Genomic DNA, 19,372 nt, shown 5'->3' with positions numbered 1-19,372 from the left:
CATTAACAAACATTATTATGCAACAGAATGCTTAACAGATGATTATATACAGGCCTATTAGCTATTAAATTTAATTAAGTTTCACAAAGAATGTCAAAAGTCCCAAGTGTGTGTGTGTGTGTGTGTGTGTATTCCTCTAAACTATTTTCAGTTGTTTTTATGTTTTCATATGTAATGTAATTAATTTCCATGAACCAAAACAAAGCTTTTTTGATGTTACATTTTCATTTTATTTTGTTTTTTAGTTTCACAAACAATTATTATTTTTAATAATTATTTGAATGTTAATATTTAGCTGAAAAGCCTATAAGGCTATAAATTATTTAATGGAGAGTTTCTATTGTGAAAACTACTGGGGCATGCATGTGGTCACAAGAGGTCAATGTGTGTTGGTGAACAATAAAGAGGGAAATAATTAATATTTTTTTGTAGACAAGACTTAAAAGTATAACACCTGGTCCTGGCTTCCCTTTTATTCATCTTTAAATGCACATGAGCAACTGATCTGTTAAACATTATTATCATGTCTATTAAAGTACATCAACATAAACAAAAATAAATAGCTAAATTTAATGGAAATCCTTGTATTATAATTCACAGCAGTCCTATACACTAAAGTGCTTAATAAATGTATAATATACATGATAGTATATTAACTAAATGCATGATTGTATTATTTGCATGATAGCTGCACAGTCTGCCATATAGACCTTACCTTGACAGTCACCTCTGATAATATTTTTCTACTATTGATTTTAAAACATGTAGCTATTTTCTGTAAAGCTGCTTTAAAAAATATAACCTCATCCGCGCCCTGTGTACTCCTCCTCAGGTGTCTTTAAATCATGCAGGCTAGTAGTAGGCTACTCTTAAAACACTAGCAGAAGTTAAATCCAGGTCATGTAACGTTGGGCTAATCCAGCGTTTCTCAACCTGCAGTGCGTGAGCTGTTCACGTTTCCCAGATTGAACGCCATAAACATAACATAACAAATTACTGGTTGATTTAACAGATCTGAATCAGGCACGTCTCGCGTCAGTGCTCTCTTTAGGATTTGTTGTGTTGACCACGTGCCCAAAGACCTACAGCGGACCTACAGAATAACGCTCGTGGCTGCCACTATCAGAAGTTCAGCGGTGAACTGAACCAGACGAACATATCCAGACAACATGAAAGCAAGAATACATGCAAGAAACATGAAGCGTCCTTTTGACGCTCTTCTCAAAGCTACAACAACCACATTTTCTTCCTCGTCAGGAATTACCAAAAAGTCCCCATCAACACAATATTAGATGCGCACTGTAATTTATGAAAATGGAAGACGTGTCTTCTGTTCCCAGGCCTAGAGGAGCTCTCGGTGGTGTCTTCTGATTAAAGCATCAGCTATCAGCACCAGGACAGCTCTTGATTTAGTGATGCAATTACCAAAATGACAGCAAACACTCATTAAGCGAATAATTGGTGGAATGAAAGCGAGAAGAAGCAGTGATGAAATGCTCGTCTCCAAGGGGTAACCTACCTCGATTTACATCGTTGAAACTTTAATCGTGTCTCCCTGGCCCTCGTGGTTATGATAATGCGTCTCTTGCCGATAATCAGAAGAGGCGTGAAGCGTGAAGGCAGTTTCGCAGTGGTCAAGCATCCGTTCTGCTGCTTCTTTCGCGGATAAAGCGGACGATGAGCGAATGCGAGCCGTAGCGCGAGCATCATCGCTCAGCGAGGTGACATTAGGAGTCTACACGTCCAGAGAAAGCCATCGTTTTCGCGACAGGAGGAGTGCATTGTGTGTCTGTCGTGTTGTGCCGAGGGCTTCCCCTTCAAATCACGCCAGGGACTCGATTCGATTGAAGCGTGAACGCCAGCATCGCTCCGTTATGTCGGAGGAGGAGGAGGAGGAGGATGAAGATGAGGAGGAGGAGGGGATTCATTACGTAGAGAAAACGCTTTTCTATTGGTTTTCTGTCCGAGAGATGGCAAATGTTCTTTGGGATAACCTCGCATCCATCAAAACACCTTCCAGCCCGCAGAGGTGCGAGGAGTCTCGCTGGTATTTCCACGATTACGTCCCTCACAGTTACTGCGTGCTGCAAACACACATCAGTCATGTATATAACGTCCAGAGCTGACACTGAGATGTGAGGAATGCGTTTCAAACATCACTGCTGATCGGGAGGTGTGTGAGACAAAGATCTGCTCTTGTACAAAGCTGCTCCAGACTTTCAGATATTACTGTCATATTACTACTGTGCGTCCCATTATAATACTGTCTTACAATAGTAATATCATCACAGTACTGCACATAATGCTTTCATACCAATGTACAACATCCAACTATAATACTCATCTACACTACACTGTAAAAAGTGGTGACTTGCATAAAAATTTATTGAACCATAAAATGTAGTTTTGTTGTTATAAATTAATGTATATAGGCTAAGTGATATTAAATAACATTTTTGACTTGAATAAAAGTAATTATAAATATTTTTTCAGTTTAGCGTCATCATATCATTACCATATGTATATCATTTTACTGGTTAATGTCATAGTACTGTCATAATATCATAATGTAGATTACAGTTGTCATTTTGAAATACAATAATAATATAGCCTACTACTTTAATATTCCTGTACATTATTCCAATATCATTCATAAGATAATATTTATATTTATAGTACTAATGCCATCAGACTAGCATGTACTGTTACTTCACATTATAAACATTACACTTTTTTTTTTTTTTTAGAATATGTAATTAAAAAAAAAGTTTTTCTATTTTTAATGCTATTTTTTTTTAATTATTATTTTTCGAGAGTACACAAAAGTTGGGAGAGGGTAACTTTTTTGTGTTTTTTGGGGAAAAAAATGAAAAAAATACAGTAAAAACAGTAATATTGTGAAATATTATTACATGTCACATGATCCCTCAGAAATCATTCTAATATACTGATTTGCTGTTCAAGAAACATTTTTTATTATCCATTATTATTAACATTTTTTTGTTGGAAAAAAAAAATATTTTCAGGGTTCTTTGATGAATAGAAAGTTCAAAAGAACAGCACTTATTTGAAACTGAAATCTTTTGAAACATTATGAATGTCTTAACTGTCATTTACTGTATGATCAATTTAATGTGTCCTGACTAAATAAAAATATTCATTTCAAAACAAAATCCTTACTGATCCCAACATTTTGAAAGGTATATTTGTATATTTGCTTTTTTTTCATTTAAAATATATTTTCTAAACCATGCATTTTTGTTTGTTTGTTTATTTATTGAACAGCTCATGTTTGACTGTGGAATTATAGCAAATTATCATAAAATGTGTATTTAAACACATTTCTGTTCTTTTTCATGATTTAAAGTTGTGGTCATTTGGCCTTGTGGCACCAAAACCTCAAAACTATCCCATTCTAACGGTTTTTGGTGACTCAACATGATGTTGCCTTTTGTCCTTCGTGTGCCTTTTTAAACGAAGAATGTAAACAAGCAATTAAAGTCTGCAAAGTTCCCACGATTCCACGCATACCTGCGACACACACAGAACTTCCCCATTAGCATACCTGGCATACCAAAGTCTGACACCAAACCCAGCCGGCCTACTCACATAGAGCAAAGCAGTCTCACTGAGAACCACACCTGCTCTTAATACACTTAAAATAACAATACCACCCCTCACAGTTTCTATTAATACATATCTGAAGAAACCTAAAGATTACAATGCAAAAACACTTCACGACCCAATGTGAAATGTGTGAATCTGCTCAAAAATAATCACTAAAATGCAAAAAGATGGGATAAATATGGTGATTTACTTTCTACTGTACAGAGAGTTTCAATGTCTCTTTTTTGTTGGATGTTTGTGATGCAACAGCAGGTAATTCGCTACAAATTAACTCATGTCATTGTGTTCTACCAACGCATGATGAGAATCACTCCATTCACAAATGTGGACAAACAGCAATCACAACATTTCTGAGCTCAAAGGGATCCGCCCACCACACATATGTGACTCTGAACCGCACAGTGCCATTTAACTCAGAAGTTATTTGAGGAAGACGAGGTGACTCACTGGATTTTACCTGGACGGTAAGTCTTCGCTGCTACTTCCCTGAAACAGGGCTGTCATTAGGATTTCGTACATCTCAGCAAACTTTCTAAAACCGAAGCCTTCGAGAAGTGTATGAAGTCAAGCACAAAACCGGTAAACAGGTGAGTCATGAGACAGACAAGTTATGAATTATGTTTTTAGAAAAAGTCGTACTGCTCAGAAATGGATTGGGAGCCTTAATGGGGTTCTAAGTAATGTTTCATTTTAATATCTCAACTTTGTCTCAGATGTTTCTCCTAAAATCCCTTAAGGGAAGTAAAAGAGACAAAAAATAAGGATTTATTTGGAAATATTTTATTTTTTGTTGTTTACTTCTGACGTTTGTAGACTTTGGTATCTTGGCAAATCTGAGAACAGCTTGAGATCCTGTTGAGAGCTCGTCTGAAACTCTAAAAGGAGACACGAGAATCTATATTTTTCCTCAAGAAAAAAAAAACACTTAATCAAAAGCTTTAATTTGCTTTCCATCTAATCTCATTGCTGTCTAAGAGAAGCTGTCTAAGATTAATAAATCTCCAATTTTTCATTAAATATAATGTCTTTATACTACAGAGCCAATACAGTTAACCGAGTGTTTAAAATACAAATACTATTATACTTAATGTGATAACTTAATATAATTATAGTATATCTGAATATCCTATAACATACTACAGTATCCACTGAATATACTATAACAGTTCAATTTAACATTTAACATAAAAAATACTTTTTAATATTCCATTTAAAAAAATGTGCACAAACATAGCGATTAATAATGATGACCATCATCTCTTACATACAGCAAATTTATTCTGTATGAATTTTGAAATATTTTTTATCATTTTTTTTTTTACTTTCTGGACAAATGTAAGCTAACCTGACCACATTTATTTTGTTCTCAGGTGTTCATCAAGTTAAAATTTCCATTACCAGAAGATCTATTCAGTTTTTCCCATGATGGCAGGTAATAAAAACATACTGTAGGTAAAAAAATGATTAAAGATAATAAAAATATAACAAGAAAAGGAATGTGATATAAAATCGTATCATGTGCAAATCACACTTGATGTTGTTTCCGTGATGTGGAATTCCTGAAATGCAAATGCAAATTAAATGCAAAATAAAAAACAAATTGCTCTGTGTATAAAGGTGAGCTAGATAAATGATGCATTTACTTTTCTGTTTCCTTTGGTGTTCCTCTCGTTATAGAACACGGTATACCTTGCACTGTGTCAGAAGCCAACTTTTGCATGAATGGAGGAACATGCTTTATAATACCAACGGTGTCTACTCCCACATGTGTGTAAGTATCTTCACGAACAGAATATCTATTGTTTTGTCATTTACATTATAAAATACATATGAAATGTTTTGCTTGAAACCCCTTGTCCTGTCCTGTAGATGCAAGGCGAACTTTGAGGGCAGCAGATGTGAGCACTACCAGCTCTCCAGTTTCTCACGGGACAGTGAGGAGAAGGGCATGATCGCCGCTGTGGTCATCATCGTCCTCCTCATCCTAGTGCTGCTCGGTGTGGTCATCTACTACATCTGCAAGTGAGTCACATGCACTTCTGACACTGAAGTTTCAGATTCAGTTTCATCAACATTATAAAGAAACATGCGCTGGATTACGATTAAAAATGTGTCTCTCAGTGAATAAAAAGAACTGTCTACAGTAAAGCATTTACAGTGAAAGCTAATATAATTAAGTGATATCCATTGTTAACAGAAGGTTACTTTGGAAATGTAATAGGTTATGGATTACAAGTTACCCTATTTAAAATGTAATAAGCAGTGTAACTATTTCAATTACTTTATTAAAGTAATGTAACTGATTACTTTTCTACTGTTAATCATCTTCAGACATTTAAAGCAGGCAGGGTTAACCTTAAAGTAGTGGTCAACACTGATTACCGTCAGACTTTCAAAACCCTTTATTACTTGAATTGGGATTATAATAATTTACTTTTAAAGCACAGCCACCACAAAAACATGTAACTATATCCCAACACTGGCAATATAACACTAGCAAGATTACTAGTTCCTGCACAGCAGGCACGAGTCCGTGAGGCCCTGCTAATACTTTGAAAAATAGCTATAAATACTTGCTTTTATCCAACTTATTTTTAACGGAAGAACACTACCATTTGTAACTTGAATGGGTGAGACTTCCGGTGTCACTCTTTATCTGTACAAAAACATTCTGTTATGGTACTTTATATTGGTATTTGTTATGATATAATTTCAATATCATAATCTTAAACGCACTGATTTTGTAGCGCTGATAGTTTTAGCATTTACTGCACTGTTATACTTCTAGTTAGCCTACTTAACGTTACCTGGAGCGGCTAATGAGTCACACATTCATAGAAAATAGCTTACTTCCGCCTTGAAGAATAAGCAGGTTACAACATTTTGGTAAATAGTTAAAGTTAATAGTGAATAACTTACATTTTCGGCGCAAAATCGCCAGTTGAACATTTTTTGACCGAATCGGTTGAGTGAATGATTCAGCGTGACACTTACACCGGAAGTGAATATGGACATATTCAACTTCAAAATAATCTGTTTCATAAGTATAGCCACAAAAAGTAAACAATATGTGTATAAGTGTGTGGAAAAAAATAGATAACAAACCTTTTGTAAAGTTTTATCAAATTTTACAGCTCCAAAAAATCCTAAAATGATAGTAAAAATTATGGGAACAACTTCAAAGCTCAGATAATACACAGATTTTAGAGCAGAAATATAAGCGCTTTTATAATAATGTATATAGTTACATTTAGAATTTTAAATCCTTCAAAGATTGGTCCAATTTACTTTGTAAATGCCTCATCCTAGTTTTTCTTTCTTTCTTTCTTTTATAAGAAAACAAAGATCAAGATTTTTTTTTGTTTGTTTTTTAAAATGCCATCAAATATGCTTAACTTGAACTCAGAATATTCTTTTAAAGATTATCAACGTAGTGATATGTTAACATGATCTTTTTTTAACCCCCCAAACCTGCAAGAAAGTAACAGTTCTTGTGGATAATAAGTTCTCTTTTCTATCTTTATTTATTTCCAGAATAAAGAGAAATGGCCAGAGTCAACCAAAACCCGAGGAGTACCAGACAGTCAAATCAAGTATTCAGCCGGTGTGACTCGACTTTTGAAACTCAGATGCATTGGTTGCTAAAAGAGGCTTTGATGTTGCGGATGACTCCATCATGAGGAACAACTTTACCTTCTAACATCGCCCCTTTTGGAAGTCTTGGACTCAATGTGAAAATGTGTCAGTTGCGCAATAGCTCAAAGTGCCAGCTACTCTCAAAATATCTTTCTTAATGTTCATAGATTTTGTAAATAGATCTGTCAATTAAAACATATTAATTTAAATATGTAAAAAGGATGCAGATTCTATACAAGCAATATGTTACCATATCAGATGTTCAATGGAAAGCAATACATTTCAAAATGAGCATCCTTAGATAGAATTTTTTTTTTAATTAGATAAAAAAGACTTAATAATATATATTATAACTGTCACATGTGCTGTTTTTGTTTTGGCTGAAATTTTGATTATATGATTATTTTATTAACAAAAACAAAATCCTTCAATTATACTGAAATCCCTTTCTAATGTTCAACTGTTTTACCATTAAATGTAAGTAACAACAACAACAAGCTCAATCATTATTATACACCACCGGACTGGATATAGAATTATTTTATAAAGTATAATCAGACACTATTCCAAGAAAATATTCCCAAAACCTTTTCAAAAATCAAACATGTTCATGTCACAGAAGCATGTTACTATTTCTGCAGTTTGTGTCTATACTGTGCACAGTATGCACATTTTCTGTATGTCTAATACCTAGATGAATTACTGTTTGTACCAAAATGTACAAGATACAGTGCACAATTCATGCACAATGTGTCGCACAATGCAATGTGATTCCAGTGAGATGAATGAACCAGATGGATGAATATTAACTAAAGTTGAAAGTTTTACCAGTGTTTTCCTCTCACTATTAAATCTGACTGTCAAAAGTTTTAAATATTTTTATTAAATTAATAATAATAATAATAATAATAATAATCTGTGGAATGTTTTATTGTTTAATTATCTTAAAAAATAATGAATGAATCTTTTACCACTGAATCAGTGTGATTTCAGTTACTCTAAAGCATTTCAGGATAAAACATCTACAAACCTTTTATATAAATTTTATTTAGAAATAAAATACTGTTACATGATGCGATATGTTATTGCATAGAAAAGCAGAAATTGTAACTTTAACGCAACTATCATCAATAGCCTGCAGAGGGCAGCAGAGGAAAATCTCCCAAATATGTTTACGTATGTGGACTATTAATTTTATAATAAATAAATATTACATATTGTTAATCATCAGAAAACTCTTTCTTGCCTTACGATCGTGTCTGGAATCAGGATATCCCATTTTTTTTCTCTAAACACGACTGCAAAGAGTTAGAAAGCGGCTTCAGAGACTAACAAAACCAAAGAAATACACAAACCTCCAAAACTAATGGGTTTACTAAAGAACTAGCCTAAATATGCTAAAATGAACGATCGATATAGATGAAAAGAAATAAAGAACCCCTTCCTTTTTTTGTTGATAAAAATATTTTATATACTATAGAAGGCCTATTTTATACGGCCTATACTGCTGTCACATAGGCTAAACAAGAAAAGCAAGCGAGCTCGCAGCTACCATCTTAAAGTTAGCTATTACAAACTGAACACAACTTGTTTAAAAAGTATTACTGTATTTTTTTCTTGATCTGACATGTCGTTAACTCAGCTAACTCAACAACGAATCAGCATCGCGAGAGAGACGGTCAGCGCAGTCACACGCTCTGAATGACGTCAGATCGCGAACATTCTAAATTCCTCGTTGTGACGCCATAAACAGAATCTAAGCGTTTAAGAAGAACCGCCCCCACGGTGTCTTAAAGTTGTTATATGATGCAACTTAAATTTTTTCTTTCTCTTTTGAGTGTTACAAGGTCTTGGTGCATAAAGAAGATCTGTAAAGTTGCAAAGACTAAAGTCTCAAATCCAAAGAGATATACTTTATAAAAGTTAAGACTCGTCAACGCCCCCTAAAATGGCTCGTTTTAAAACGCCCCCACATATCTATGTCACGATGTGGGAAGATTTGCATAACGCCGCCCAAATGTTCACACAAAGAAAGAAGGCATGACTTTTCTTCTCTCTGTTGCTGCCGCTGCAATGTTGTGGAGTCGCTGTATGTTTCGTTGTGAAAACGAAACTACTTTGTTTGGTCTTCCAAAAGAGGACACGACTAGAAATCAGTGGTTAAGTTGTATTTACAACACTGTTCCAGAACAGTTCAACCTAAATATTCAGATGTGTGCGGCGCATTTTGTGAAGGACGAGGACGGTTTCCTGCAGAGTAGCCTACAATGCCGGTGTCTGTTTCTATAAAGTTGGGCAGTTCAAACTTTGCAAGGACAGTCTGGCGCTTCTGACTCACAGTCTGTATGTTTACATATTTAAAGAGTTTGCCAATGATGAATCAAATGTGAGTTTTGAGCAGTGTAGAGTAGCACTTGTAGTTTGTCATTTCTCCAGATATGGTTCTATGTTTACGCGGCACGATACCCAATGCAACATATAAAAAGACAGTATAAGTCATTATAATCAGTAATTATGTCCCCACTGGATGCAAAAAATGCCTAGTTTATAATGGGTTTTATTAGATTTGTCTCGTCGTGCCGGAAGACAGCATCACAGTATGGTAAGGGGCCTAACATTTCAGTCACACACTTGAGGAATCTGGCCAATCACAACACACTGGACCAACAAGCAGCAGTGAAGACCAATAGAAGACCAAGAAGAGTTCGTTCAGAGGGTCTCTGTGTTCAGCTTCTCGTGGGATAGCAGTCTTCAGCAGTGCTAGGTGGGGTGTGTGGTGTCTTCACACCATATCTATAGGAATGACCCGCGGCATCAGGTGGTTTGTCGTCCTCATTCCCTCAGCGCCTTTGACAAGGTGAAGCACTCTTACCATAGCGAGCCGCTGCTTTATATAGTGATGCTTCGCTCGGTGGGAGTTGGATGGGGTCCAATCCAGCTTCTCGCGGGTTGCTGACGCGAGTCCGAAAGGGAGGCACGTATGCCTCTCTTCCTGGCTGTGATGAGTTGGATGGGGGCAGGATGAATAAGGTCAGTAGGTTTGCATGCTTAATGCACTGTTCTATGCCTTTTCTTTAATGTAAATAGTGTGATTAGTGTTCATATGCGCTTAATTACCATAAAAATTAAGTGTGGAACTGTTGCAGCTTTAATTACGGGTTTTCAGTATGATGAGTATGATAAGAGACTACATTGTATGTATGTTGTAATGCATATTGTCAGTTACAGGATTAAAGAAAGGTGTGTCCCCCAGGAATGTTGTTGTGGGGAGGGAGAGTGAGAGTTTGATTAACAATGGTTTAACCAAAGTAACAACAAACATGCTTATAGTAACAAAAATAACATCAACAACACAAATAATAATAATAAATGACAAAAATAACAACAAAATAATAACAAATATAACAAATGACAAAAATAACAACTACAAAAATAATAACAACAAAAACAGAATAAAAACAATAATAGAAAAATAGGGAGCAATAATATAAAATAATAACAACAAAATAACAATAAACATGATAATAATAACAAAAACAATAACTACAAAAATAGTAAACAAATGGCAAAAATAATAACAATGACAAAAAATAAAAAAAATAATAGTAACAAAAAAATATAATAACAGCACAAATTCGGAGCAATTATGAAATAATAACAACAAAAATAACAACAACAAATATGACAATAATAATAATAATAATAATAAAAAATAAATATAACAACAAAAATAGAATAAAAAACAATTATGGCAAAAATAGGTAGTAATTATATATAATACCAAAAGTAACAACCAAAATAACAATACATATAAAAAAAATGATAATATAGCAGAAATAGGGCACAATAATATTAAATAATAACAACAAAAAGAACAACAAATATGATAACAACAACAAAAATAATAACAACAACAAAATTACAACTACAAAAATAACAAAAACAAAACAACAACAACAATAATAACAGACAACAAAAATATTAAAAAAAAATTAAAATGATAAAAACAAAATAGCAAGAATGAATATACAACAAAAACAATAATAAAATATCAAACAACAAAATGACAATAAAAAAAAACACAAGAATAAATAGAATAATAGTAAGGAAAATAAACAACAAAAACAGTAATAATAGCAACAAAATAATTGTATTATTTTATTTTACATCAAAAATAAAAACAAAAATACAACAACAAAGTAGCAGGAGTAATAACTTTTTAAATAAAAAATTAATTCATAAACTACATAAGCTATATAATCAAATATAAACAGACTATAATAATGACTAAAAAAAGTTGAATTTAATGAATGTTATATTTAAGAAAATATAAATTATCCATTGCTGATGAGGTTTACCTCATTAAAATAATTTTGACTATAAATTTGACTACTGGTAAACTGTTGATACAGATAATCAAAAATCTGATATTGAATGAATTTGAAATGTTCTCATTTTTCTACTAATGAAGGTATTAAATAAAGTATTATGACTGTCATCTAGTGGTGATTATTATGCATGACATCTCTGTGCTGTATGTGTGTATAAATAATAAGAGATTATAGAAATCATTTCTATTTTAGAATTCATTTAGGATGGGAAAGAACATTTTTATTTGTTAAAATTTGAATGAATGTGTATTACTATTATTTTTATTATTAGATACAGTATACCTTTTCCTTTGTTTTTCATCATTTGTAGTCATGTTTTGACTTCATTCAGTTCACTAAAGTATTCCAGTGGTGTGAAATACATTTTAAAAAGCACAAATATTCCATAAAGACTTTAAATTACTATGAGGTTTTGAAGGAATTACAGTATAATGTTTAAAATAGTTTTGCTTTTCAACTTCCCTGTAACAAATGTGATAAATCACCAGACTGAACTGAACTTAATGTGAGCATGACAAAATGAAAAAATCACATAAAGAGGCCGTCATAGAGGTTTCCATAATGCAATTTTAATTCTTCAATGTATTAAGACTGCTCCTATATTTATAAAAGAGCAAAAAGTTAAAACTGAGGCATGAACACATCCTCAGCACTGTAAACAGAGAAGTGTCCTGATGTTTACCACAAATCTCTTAAAACAGCAACAAAAGGATCGCAGCAGTGTGTTTATAAATCAAGTGGATGCAGTTTCTTCATCCCTGGCCTTGTCAAATTCCTGTGCGATCTTCAGTGCGGTGGTATTGAGCCCCACTGACTGCATATTTGTGATGATGGTCACCACCACCCCCCGTGGAGGAAGCTGCATCTGATTTGCCGTGTGTCCACTCTCGCTGGGTAACACCAGCAGGACGCTACTGGCCCCTACAGCGCCCCCTGTGTGTGAGATGTAATGTCTGCGGCTGCGGCACTCGCCCATATTTCTGCTGTTTCTCCACCACCAGCCAGCCCTGGGCATAGAGTCTGTTTTTGTCCCACGACCCCTCTGTTTTGTTCACTGGTGCCCACATGGCTTTGGCCGTGTGGGGTTTGAGGAAGCCAGGAAGGAGCCCATCTGTGTTCTTCAGTCCGGCCATCTGATAGCTATAGAGCAGAGCGTTACCGAACACCAGAAGGTCACCCACAGTGGACAGAAATCCACCTCCAGCCCATTTGTATGAATTGTCCACATAGGGGCAGTTCACAACATGACCATTTTTATTGAAGTGGTAGAACCTGCAGGTCATTGAGTGTTTAAGGAAAAAATAAATAAATAAATACATGGTGCAATCATATGAAAACAAAATGTTGGTTTTACTATGATTTTGAAATACTTTTATACCATTTTCGAGAAAGTTTCACATTATAACTCTAAAAGTGTCATGTGGTGTAACCACCAAGTAAAAAGTAATAACATATTTACTTTACACCTTAAATATGTGAATGTACACATCTTAAAGGGATAGTTCACCCAAAAATGAAAACTTTGTGTTTATCTGCTTATCCAAGATTTACGTGAAATTGTTTCTTCAGTAGAATACAAATTATTTTTAACTCAAACCGTTGCAGTCTGTCAGTCATATAATGCATGTCAATGGTAACAAAATCTATGAGAGTAAAAAAAAACATGCACAGACAAATTTTACTGCATTACCGCCACCTATCTCTCAAATGGACCATTGACACTCTATCTACAATCTCAATCAGGAGTGTCAATGGTCCACTTGAGAGATAGGTGGCGGTAATGCACTTATAAGTCTGCGATCCGCCAGCCCGCAATGCAAAAAGAAGAAGAAGATGCCTCACACGCATGCTGTTGTGAAGCGTGTTCACAAGAGTTCTAACAGTTTGGAAATTGGGTGAATCAGAGGTAAAAAACAATATAAATACTGTTCAGTTTCTTGCACAGACCAGTCGTTTTGTGTCTTTACACATCAATGTATCGTCACGAGCTGCAGGGTTTAATTTGGATTTGTCTGTGCATGTTTTTTTTACTCTCATAGATGTTGTTACCATTGCCATGCATTATATGACTGAGAGACTGCAACAGTTTGAGTTAAAAATCTCTGTTTGTGTTCTACTGAAGAAACAAAGTCACCTACATCTTGGATGCCCTGGGGGTAAGCAGATAAACATCACATTTTAGGTTTTAAAATGTTGATCACAGAAGTATATGTTTAAATTACATGTTTAATGTCTTTAACCTGGAGCGGTTGTATATGATGGGGTCGTTTTCGTCCGGTACGGTGTTCAACATGCCCAGCTCTTGAAACATCTTCATCATGTGGTCGAGGAAGCGCTGACCTGCTGCTCTCTCCACCACGGCGCTCAGCAGGGTATACGCATGCGTCGAATACAGGAACACAGAACCTACAGCAGTCATACAACACAGAGTTAAGGACAAATTACTGCAGAGAAACATCCCTGTCCAACTGAGATATTCTGCTGAACACCTCGTTTTGAGTTCACAGAGAAGTCAGGCTTGGACCGACATGAGAGTATGTAAATTATGGTAAGCTATTCCTTCAAAAGATCAAGATATCAAGGCAAGATGCTCTAAAAATAAACCCAACCTGCCTATCACAAGCATTTATGCTAGAACAACAAGCAATGTGCTAATCGTGCTAGCAACATGTTATCAATGTGCTAAATCATGCTAGAAACATTCTCGGAACATGCTAATTCATGCTAGCTACATGCTAAGAACATGGAAAAACATGCTTGCAATGTGTTAAATCAAGCTTTAGCAACACGGTAAAACATGCTACATCATGCCACCAATGTGCTAATTCATGCTAGCAACATGTTAAATTACACTAGCAGTGTGATAAATCAGACAACAACATACGAAAACATTCTAGCAACATGTTTAATGCTAGCAATGTCTTAAATCATGCTATCAACAGGCTACCAATGTGTTAAATCATGCTGGAAACATGCAAAATCATGTTAACAATGTGCTAAATCATGTTAACAACATGCTAAATCATGCTGGCGACATGCTAAATCCTGCTGGTAACATGCTAGCATTGTGCTAAATCATGTTAGCAACATTTGATTGACTTTGAGAAAAAATCATCAAGCCTAAAGCTTTTCCAAGTTTAGAACTTTCAGACAAGGCTTCAAACTTTACTCATCTAGTTAATAAACTATTAACAAATAAAATGAGCAACAGATTCACATTAATCAGATTAGTTATAATTTAATTAAATGGATGTACTCACATCCTCTCCTTCATATTGCTTCTGTGGGAACTCCAGGACGTATTTTTGGACAGGAGCATCTAGATCTATCTGAGTCTGGCGACGGCGGCTGCAGTCAGAGGTTTACTGATGCTGGCGATTCTCATCACTGTGTCCGGACCACAAGGCACTCTGTTCTCCAGATCTGCATAGCCAACCCCTGAGAGACAACAGATACGCCCAGTGGTCACTTTCTGAGCTACTGTAATAAGACAGGCCTCGAAGTGAGTAAAGGACTGGTGCACTTGGATGAGGACTTGTGGCCATCACATAAATGTGTCATTTTAAGCATGCATGGATTTTGTAAATCCTACAGTAATGCAGACTACCCAAGAGCCTTTACGGGACCAAGCATCAGTGTGCATTGGGAGACTTCATACCTTCACACCAAACATGACTGCCATCCACTGAGACTCCGATAACCATCCCAGGAGCTCCAACTTCATCCTGCAAAATTATATGACTTGTCTATAGGCCACTGTGCACTATAATTGACCTATAAATTTAAAATTAATATATATGAGCAATCTAATAATTGCGTTTATACAACACATTGACAGCACGAGTGTGTAAATACATAAGAAACATCAATGGAGTGTCTTTAAAAACCTCTTTTGTGTTGAACTACTATCTTTGTCGTTCTGTCCTTTCATCTCTTAAGGGTGATTTCAGATGACTACAATTTGTTGGCTGTGTTTTACAAGGTGTTGTTGTTGAAAGTAAAAAGAACTTGCTTGTTTACAACCCTCTTTCAGTGTCTTTCAATATAAAAGTCTTCACTGCTGACTCACTCATAAAAACAGTCTCTCCTCACATCCAATGACAGAATAATGCTGCTGAAATGACCATCACTAACACGCACACAGTTTCTCAATACACAACACTGTAATTAAATACTACTATTATTTATATAAAATATTATTTCTTGAATAATAACATTTTATAAAGAACAGCCATCATAAAAGTTGCTAGGCAATTCAGTCAAAAGAACAAAGGCAATGCTCTGATATACAGCTTTGAAGTTATATGAAATATAACGTGATGAGACTTAACCCTCAGCCAAAACTATTTGCTCTGGAACAAATAATAGATTAATGAGACCAAGACTGCCCATTAGATTTACCCAAAACTATAGAGACATTCCAGAAGATCTGGCCGAGGTGAGGCTGCTCTCGGCGGGGTCATGGTCACTGAATGGCCGCTGACGCCCTGGAGCTCACATCTCCGAAAACATCGCCTAAAAAACGGATTCTGTCTCGAAATGGCCTCCAAATCAGTACATTCCGTGACACAAAATTTGCCAGGCCCCCAGCCTGCTATTTATAAAGGGTGGATTTTAATGAATCTTCTGTGTATTTGGCTGTCCGCCATGGACATCTTATTGAAGTTTGGTGAGGAAAAATCATGGTCTGGGCAGTATGGGGGTGTGCGAGAGATCTGGGTGGAAGGCAACAAATAGTCTGAAATCTTGTGTGATTCCCAACCATAAAAGAGGCCAAAATTCTGCAGCAGAATGGTGCTCCATCGCATACTTCCATCTCCACATCAAAGTGTTATATTGGCCAGCCCAGTGACCAGACATGAAAATCATTGAGCATATGTGGGGTAGGATGAAAGAGGAAGCATGGAAGACGAAACCAAAGAATATAAACTTGGAAGGCATGCACTGCTTTCTTTGCTATTCCTGATGACTTCATCAATAAATTGTATGATCCTTGCCAAAACCGCATGGATGCATAGCTCATGGGGATATTAAATTGGATCTCACACTTAAGAATCATTGCTGACATTTTTGCAGTAAATTTGTTCAATTTCTGTATAGGGACAAAACTTTGTCTTGGCCAAAATTTGAGATTAAATGTGTGAAACTAATTTATTTCAGTGCATTAAACATCATTTGGGAGGGGATTTCTAACATTTGGTCAGGTTAATAGCAGCGTGTTTCTACAAAATAGATAAGCGACAAGACTTTTGTCAGGGACTGTACATTCCGCCAGTATTATTTATAAAATTAATAGTGTATTTGGCTGTCCGCCATGACACTTACTGTGAGGAATACTGCAAGCGGGTGATACAAATGCTGTTGTGTGTGCATGTGTGTGTATACATATATAAATTACAAACCCCGTCCCGATACCGGGGAGCCAGAAGAGCGGGAGTCGGTAGTTGTGTGATGTGAGGACAGGTCTTCTGCTTGTTGAAATCAGTCTCTTCATCAGCTGATCTCTCAACTTCGCTCTGGATGTCAACAAAGACGCAAAGGGCTCGGATTTCTGAACACTGTATTTACATTGTGTGCCTACGAGACCCCGTGATAAACACAGTAACCGACACATGACTGTTTTACCACTAAAATAATAATAATAATACTACATGAGGGGAAAACGCTAAAATAGTTTATAGAAAGAGTACAGCCAGAAATCCCGTTTGAACTCCGCAGAAACAGCGACGGACAGCTGACAACTGGACTATTTTTCAGAATTAAATTTTGATAATTTCATATTTAATTCATTTACATTATATTTAGCTTATTTGTATTAACATCTCATGGTCTTAAAAATCTATTATCTAAACACAAATGTCTAAAAGTTTTTTTTATTTTACATATGTTGATGAGTTAGAACGGATAGTGAAAGAAAAACACGTACACAAACCAGGCATGGAACGGGAAAAGGTCTTTTAATGTGACAACTGGAGACTTTGACTATGACGTTAGTGACTCTGATGTCAGCCAATCAGACGAGCGTATTCTGCTCTTGACAGCAGGCCCCGCCTCAGCTCTGCTGTCAACAACAAATTTCCTTCAAAAGACTATTTGGGCGATAACAGCTGTTATTTGGACATTTTCAGGAGAAATATTAATATCTGTCACTTTACACAGCCTACAGGCAGTTTAGTGACGAGCGAATTCATTGTTGTGTTTATTATCAGGAACGATCAGTTAACATATCGCTTTGTATTATAAAGAACCGGTGGCACCCACATGCTCATGTTTTCTGTACTAGTGAATTCTGTTCACTCCAATCAATCATTACTTCTGTGCGACTTACCAGAGCTTTCATTAATAACTGAGTTTAAACAGCAGCTCACCTTGCCAGAGGCTCTTCATTCTGTATGTGGATATGCAAGACCGTGTTCATGTGGGCAAAATATAAAAATAAATGAATAACTCACTCTGATAATAAAATTAATCACCCTATCTAGAAATATATAAAATTATATTATAATAAAATATGATATAAATGCTTAGATGAGAAAGAAAATATTTTTTTAAAAATACCATTATTGAATTTATATAATATTTAGATCAAAAGAAGAAAAAAAATCTCTCTCTCTCTCTCTCTCTCTCTCAAAAAAAAAAAAAAAATAAAAAAAAAAAAAAATATATATATATATATATATATATATATATATATATATATATATATATATATATATATATATATATATACACACACACACAATAATAGTATATTTTTTATCTAAGCATTTATGTATTTTATATATATATATATATATATATATAAAATAAAATACATAAATGCTTAGATAAAAATATACTATTATTGTAATAATGTTTAGATCAGAAGAAAAAAATATTTATCTAGAATATAAAATGATATATTTTAATATATAAAATGATAAAATGTTTCAATCAGAAGAAAAAATAAATAAAATTCACTATTATAGGATAACGTTATCAGGTTAAGACCAGAATAAAAAATTATTAAAAATAGAAAAATATTTAAAATATATTATATAAATGCTTGGATCAGAAGAAAATATAAAAATATATCATTATTGTAATTATATTATTACATATTATTATTTATATCAGAAGAAAAAAAAATCTATCTCAAAAAAGATCAAATTATATATTACACAAAATATTTAAATGCTTAGATATATTATTATTGGAATGTTTAGATCACAATAAAAAATATCTATGTGTATATATTTATACACACACATACACACAAATCTAATTATACATAACATATTTATAATTATATAATTATATTTATTATATTAGCCATTTTTATTCACACTAAGTGGATTCTTTCAGCATTCATTTTGTCAAGATATGCTGAAACAGTCAACAACAGCCCTGAATCTGTGCAGCTTGAAGCTCTGAAATAGTTTGTTTACAGTTTGAAATAGCCGCCATCAGCTCACCAGTCAAAACACTGATAAGCTAAAACTTCACCTTGACATTATCATGCAGCACTATTTCCAACAACACAAGTGTTGCATCAGTTTTAACAGTAAGCCTCAAGAAAGACTTTGGCTGAAATGGTCTGGTTTTGAAATCAAGTGGTTTTAACATCTGAACGCATTCGGTTACTTCACGTCCTGCAGTGTCTACATGTTCTACACATTCCAACTGCTTAGACATTACAACTAAAATCTTCCAGTGAGACATTATGCACCAGAATAAGC

The 19,372-nt window shown here is 34.7% G+C and overlaps 2 protein-coding genes and 1 pseudogene across 4 annotated transcripts in view; 1 reads left to right on the top strand and 2 right to left on the bottom strand.

Annotated features, from left to right (window-relative positions):
• The window catches only part of LOC109062529 (transmembrane protein 266-like), a 54,381-nt gene extending 52,500 nt beyond the window's left edge, over positions 1-1,881 (bottom strand). Inside the window, exon 1 of one of the 2 annotated variants that reach the window (XM_042715615.1) lies at positions 1,520-1,881. The gene's annotated coding sequence lies outside the window, so the exon portion shown is untranslated. The remainder of the gene's footprint in view (positions 1-1,519) is intronic. The other variant, XM_042715614.1, reaches the window with a different exon arrangement.
• Positions 1,882-4,009: 2,128 nt separating this feature from the next.
• LOC109069960 (pro-neuregulin-4, membrane-bound isoform-like) lies at positions 4,010-8,437 on the top strand. Of its 2 annotated transcripts, none has more exons than XM_042715613.1 (5): positions 4,010-4,091; positions 4,998-5,059; positions 5,305-5,398; positions 5,497-5,649; positions 7,162-8,437. In XM_042715613.1, exons 2-5 carry the CDS (start codon positions 5,050-5,052, stop codon positions 7,235-7,237), a joined length of 333 nt encoding a protein of 110 aa, XP_042571547.1. In that variant the 5' UTR covers positions 4,010-4,091; positions 4,998-5,049; the 3' UTR covers positions 7,238-8,437. The 2 variants fall into 2 exon arrangements, with proteins under 2 accessions (XP_042571547.1, XP_042571546.1); XM_042715612.1 differs by having other exon boundaries at positions 4,026-4,214; positions 7,162-8,436.
• A 3,764-nt stretch (positions 8,438-12,201) lies between these two features.
• LOC109092381 lies at positions 12,202-18,072 on the bottom strand (annotated as a pseudogene).
• Between the last annotated feature and the right edge of the window lie 1,300 nt (positions 18,073-19,372).

This window comes from Cyprinus carpio, chromosome A25, assembly GCF_018340385.1.
Source record: "Cyprinus carpio isolate SPL01 chromosome A25, ASM1834038v1, whole genome shotgun sequence".
Lineage (NCBI taxonomy): Eukaryota > Metazoa > Chordata > Actinopteri > Cypriniformes > Cyprinidae > Cyprinus > Cyprinus carpio.
Note: the sequence above shows the minus strand (reverse complement) of the source record. Positions and strands in the feature narration are given on the sequence as shown.

Coding starts and splice junctions, on each gene's coding strand:
- LOC109069960 (XM_042715613.1), top strand. Junction 5,399..5,496: donor GTGTCTACTCCCACATGTGT/GTAAGTATCTTC, acceptor CCTGTCCTGTAG/ATGCAAGGCGAACTTTGAGG. Junction 5,650..7,161: donor GTCATCTACTACATCTGCAA/GTGAGTCACATG, acceptor ATTTATTTCCAG/AATAAAGAGAAATGGCCAGA.